This window comes from Helobdella robusta, assembly GCF_000326865.2.
Source record: "Helobdella robusta unplaced genomic scaffold HELROscaffold_33, whole genome shotgun sequence".
NCBI classification, from domain to species: Eukaryota; Metazoa; Annelida; class Clitellata; order Rhynchobdellida; family Glossiphoniidae; genus Helobdella; species Helobdella robusta.
In genome coordinates, this window is record NW_008704623.1 from 1,650,319 (window position 1) to 1,656,276 (window position 5,958).

At 30.8% G+C, this 5,958-nt stretch overlaps 1 protein-coding gene across 1 annotated transcript in view; it reads left to right on the top strand.

Moving 5' to 3' along the window:
- Positions 1–945: 945 nt before the first annotated feature.
- Positions 946–5,958, top strand: part of HELRODRAFT_192479 (hypothetical protein) — a gene marked incomplete at its 3' end in the record, with an annotated part of 6,988 nt that continues 1,975 nt past the window's right edge. Inside the window, exons 1-7 of the mRNA XM_009022845.1 lie at positions 946–990; positions 1,047–1,326; positions 1,596–1,788; positions 3,328–3,453; positions 3,719–3,986; positions 4,823–5,590; positions 5,819–5,924. Coding sequence (XP_009021093.1) covers positions 1,204–1,326; positions 1,596–1,788; positions 3,328–3,453; positions 3,719–3,986; positions 4,823–5,590; positions 5,819–5,924 — 1,584 coding nt within the window. The 5' untranslated portion in view covers positions 946–990; positions 1,047–1,203. The remainder of the gene's footprint in view (positions 991–1,046; positions 1,327–1,595; positions 1,789–3,327; positions 3,454–3,718; positions 3,987–4,822; positions 5,591–5,818; positions 5,925–5,958) is intronic.

The following is a 5,958-nucleotide window of genomic DNA, read 5'->3' on the forward strand; positions in this document are numbered from 1 at the left end:
TTACTTTTACTCTCTCCAAAACGCGACTATTCATTCCAGGGTTTTCCAGATAGCCAGCCGCCTGATTCATTGTGCGAATATTCGGCCGGTCAGTGATGAAGACGATGACGATAAAGATGATGATGGTGATGACGATGGCTATGTTGGCCTTGACGATGATGATGACGTCAATGTTGTTGTTGTTGTTGTTGTTGTTGTTGTTGTTGTTGTTGTTGTTGTTGTTGCTGTTGTTGTTGTTGTAGACGACGATGATGATGAATGATGACATGAAGATAATAATAATAATGATACTGAGGATGATGAAAATGTCATTCATGATGACGACGACGACGATGATGAGATTGATGAAGTTGAAGATGATGATGACGGTTACATTGTTAACAGACCGAATAAATCATTACTGTAACACTATGGAATGAATAGAAATTTAAATTATACGTTAATATTTATTTATTTGGTTGGTTGGTTGGTTGGTTGGTTGGTTGGTTGGTTGGTCGGTTGGTGGATATGATAATTGATTGAATGAATGATTGGATAAATTTGATAGTTGGTTGAATGAATGAACAATTAGTTTGATACTTTATTGAGTGTTTGGTTATTTAATTAATAAATTAGTTATTTTGTTAATTGATGAATTGGTTGGTTGGTTAGTTGATTGATTGGTTGGCGAAATAGTTGACCAGCTGATTAAAAATATTAAAAAAATTTAATGAAGCGTTTGGTGATTTAATTAAAAAAAACACCTATGATTAAAAGCGCAGTTAGCTTGAATTACGTTGATTGTGTTTTTTCATCGTCTTCCCTTTCAAAGTTCGCATTGATTATTTTCAAAAAATATAAAAATAAATAAATAAAATATCATTAAAAAAATAATAATAATATAATAAAATAAATAAATAAAATATCATTATAATAATAATATGATAAAATAAATAAATAAATCATTTTTATTCCTATTTTCTTTGGATGACCATGACACTAAGTGACTAAGCCAAGGCTTAGTGACTTGTCTTAGTGTCATCCCAAAAATTAATAGAGTCACTAAGCACTAAGAAATCAAGAAATAGTCTACTAAGAACAAAACTAACTATAATTATTATTATATAATAATTAATAAATAATAAATAAAAACTTATTAATATTAAAAAATAAATTAAATAATAATTGAAATAATAATAAACAACAAGAATAAAATATTCAAATATGGGGGAAAAAAGCATCAGGAACCTTTTCAGTACCCCTAAGAATAATCGCGTCAATAGTTTGCCATTAGGATCATATTTAGCTGGGATTAATCATAATAATAGTAATAATAACAATGAAAAAGTTTGTTAATGTTATTTGTTATTGTTGTTTTTTTATCTTTTATGTTGTTCTGTTATTGTTGGTATTTTTATTGCTGGTGTAACATTTTATTTTTTGCTATATTTTTAAGTCGATTCAAATTTTTACTATTGTTACTGCTACTACCATTACTCTACTACTACTACTACTACTACTAGTATCTACAGTTGTTACTACTACTACTACTGCTGCTAATACTACTACTATTATTAATTAATTTATATTACTATTTTTTTTATTAATACCCCCAGACAAACATAATAAAAAAAGGAACTCTGGAAAAACAAAGTGTGAAATTTTTTTCCTCTTGGAAGATTCGTACCGTCATACTTACTGAAAATGTCCTAATCTGCTATGAGAACGAAAACAAGATGACTCCGATCTATCTAGAAGGCAAGAGCGTCTCAGAAGTCGATGTCAGTGAGCTCGGCAGCGGTTTGGCAGGTGGGGGCCAGAGTAGTAACAACAATAAATATTTATTCAGGATTTATGATTGTTAGTATTTTTTTGTTTTGTAATTTTTTTCTCAAAATGAAGTAAATTGATCCTGTTATACGAAACTAGATTTACTACTGCTATAACTACAATTGTCATTAGCCATACTGACACAAATAACAATAATCTAACAAATAATAATAATAATATTTATGTTAATAATAATATTTATTATTATTATAATTATTATTATGGTAATAATAATAATAATAATGGTATGAGAAAAAATGTCCCAATTATAAATAATGAGTGTTTATGATCATGAGATCAAATGCTTCTATGAATAACCCATTAAACTGTTTCAAATTCATATTAATGTAATTATTATTTCTATCATAATTACAATAATCGAGATAATAATAATAATTATTATTACTATTTATGTTTTAATTTAAAGTAAAAGTAGTAGCAGTAGTAGCAATAGTAGGAGCAGCAGCAGCAGCAATAGTAGTAGTAGTAATAGAAGTAAATTTCCCTTTTTTTTAATGATGATGATGGTGACAATATTTATAATGATGATAATGATAGAGATTAAAAAATAATGACATAATAATAATAATTATTATTGGATAAAAAATTATAATTATAATATAGTTATAATTATAGTTATAATTCATTCGTTCGTTCGTTCGTTCATCCATTCATTCATTTATTCATTCATTCATTCATTCATTCATTTTTCTTTCCGTTGTAAACAATATCTGTCTCATCGTATCATTATATCAGACTTTACTAAACTTATCATAATAATAATAAAAACGATAATAATAATAATGATCAATAAAATTGATTTTTTAATTAAAAATATTATATTGCAAATCTTATACCCATTGGTACATCTTTTTTTCACACTGATGTTACTATGATCATTACTTCTAATACTACTACTACTATTACTGTTACTACTACTACTACTACTACTATTACTACTACTACTACTACTGCTAAAAGTTCTTTATTTCTTCAAATTAAACAAAACAGAAATATGTATGTATTTCTTTGTAATGAATGAATGAATGAATGAAAATTTCTTCACTATTACTACTACTGCTACCACTACTACTACTACTACTACTACTATTATTACTACTACTACTACTACTACTACTACTACTACTACTACTACTACTACTACTGCTACTACTACTACTACTACTACTACTACTACTACTACTACTTTTATTAATAGGTATAATGTTAGTATTCATTACACAATCTCATAGCTAAACTTGACAACATTGTATATTCATATAGCTAAACATGGCAACAACAGCAACTACAACAATTATAATTATAATAATAATAAAAATCGTAATAATGGCAACAATCGAAATGCTGATAGCAGTGGTGATGGTTGCTTTTTCGACCGGCAAACGTCATCGTCGTCGAAGTTGTTATCATCACCGCCATCATCCTTTTCTTCCTCTTCGCCATCCTCTTCAAAATCATTATTATTTCCATCTAAATCATCATCATCATCTTCAAAAGCGTCATCCTCATCGTCGTCGTCGTCATCAAAACTCTCTGGGGATGTTTTTGCCGCCAAGACTGACGAAGATAGGAAAGAATGGGTGAAATGCCTGAAAAGGGTTCTCTACGCTAAATCAGGAGGAGGTTGTGGTGATGATGATGTTGTTGGTGGTGATGATGATGTTGTTGGTGGTGATGATGATGTTGTTGGCTGTGATGATGATGTTGTTGGTTGTGATGATGATAATGATGGGATTGGGGATGGTGGTGATGATGATAATTACGACGACGATGAAATAATTACGGCATTTGAAAATCACCAACAAATTATTAATATTGAACTGCACACACGCACACACACACACACACACGCACGCACACACACAAACGAACGAACGCACGCACACAGCTATATTTGGTATGACTCTTGATGACGTCATGATGTATCAACGAAGGAAATACATCAACAACAACGCCATCAACAACAGCAATGACGTCTTTAACAACAACATCAGCAACAACAACAGCAGCAGCAGCAGCAGCAGCAACAACAACAACAGCAACAACAACAACATTAGCAACATATTTAACAACGACAAATACACAGTACCCGATATTGTGTACATGTGTGTTGAGTTCATACTGCAGTACGGTTTACATACAGATGGCATTTTTAGGTATGCAGTGATGATGATGACGACGAAGATGATAACAATGATGATGATGATGACAATGATGATGATGATGACAATAATGATGATGATGATGACGACGATGATGATGATGATGATGACGACGACGACGATGATGATGATGATGACGATGATGATGATGACGACGATGATGATGATGATAATGACGATGATGATGATGACGATAATGATGATGATGATGATGACGATGATGATGATGACGACGACGATGATGATGATGATGACGATGATGATGATGACGACGATGATGAAAAAAATGATGACGATGATGATGATGACGACGACGATGATGATGATGATGACGATGATGATGATGACGACGATGATGATGATGATGATGACGATGATGATGATGACGATAATGATGATGATGATGATAACAATAATGATGACGACGACAATAATAAACAAAGTCACGTGTTATAATTGTCAGATGTATACAGACTTAGCAGACTTATTAACTTCTAACTTATGAGTACCTTAATATTTACATATATGTGTGTGTGTATGTGTGTGTGTATGTTTGTGTTTAAATATACATTCATATATACATATTGTACATATATGTGTACATTATATATATATATATATATATATATATATATATATATATATATATATATATTATATGATGCAAATAAATGTGCATTTAATTAATTAATTAATTTATTTATTTATGTTTATATATACATTCATATATACACATTGTACATATATGTGTACATTATTATATAAATATATATATATAAATATTATATGATGCAAATATATGTGCATTTTAATTATTTATTTATTTACAGACTCTCAAGCAAGGCTTCCTGCATATGGATGCTGCAAGACCAGTTTGATCGAGGCTTGAGACCTCCTCTGGACCCCCTCCTCAATAATAATAATAATAATAACAACAACAATAATAATAATAATACTAATAACAATGGTTATAATAATCATATTAATAATGATGGACTTAATATTAGGAACGCTAATAACTGTAATGATCTCGTTAATGACAGCAATAGTACTACTACTACAACTACTACTGCTACTGCTGCTGCTGCTTTTACTACAACTACAACTACTACTACTACTACTAATAATAATAATAACAATAGCGTTCAACAGTGGCAACAGCCAATAGCAAAGGCCCTTTCGACGCCTCTAAAATTAGACCAAATTGCTATGACATCATCGCCAAAAATAACCTTGACGTCATCGTCGCTAAAAATAACTCCATCCTCATCATCACCATTGCAAGCTTCATCGTCACAAACATCATCATCATCGTCATCACAAACATCATCATCATTATCGTCATCATCACAGACATCATCATCGTCGTCGTCATCATCACCTGTGCTGCTAAATATAGCACCGACCGATGTACACACGGTGGCATCTCTGCTGAAATCGTATCTTATTCAGATGCCGGATACCGTTATACCGAACAAATACTACGAAGCCATTATGACCGTTGTAACTCGAGAGTACAATATCAATAGAGAGGCGTCCATAGATAAAATATCCGATGTTATATCTATGCTACCCTGCCATCACTACAATTTGTTAAGGTTCTTTGGTTTTTTCTTTTTTGTTCTTTGTTGTTGTTGTCGTTGTGATGATGAGGATGATGATGGCAATTAATTTTAGTTATGACAATATGTTATGTCCATGAAATAATATAATTAGCCTTCAGATCAGAATTTTTAATTATTATTGTTGTTAATAATAATAATAATAATAATAATAAATGAATAATAATAATAATAACAAAGAACAATGATATCAATAAACCATAGATATTTAAGCGCCTTCTTGAAAGTCGTGGGCGATAATGAGTGCTACAACAGGATGTCTTACTCGAATTTGGCCAAAGTTTTCTGTAACGCTATTCTTCAACCTGAGGTTATGATGACGATGATGACGATGATGATGATGA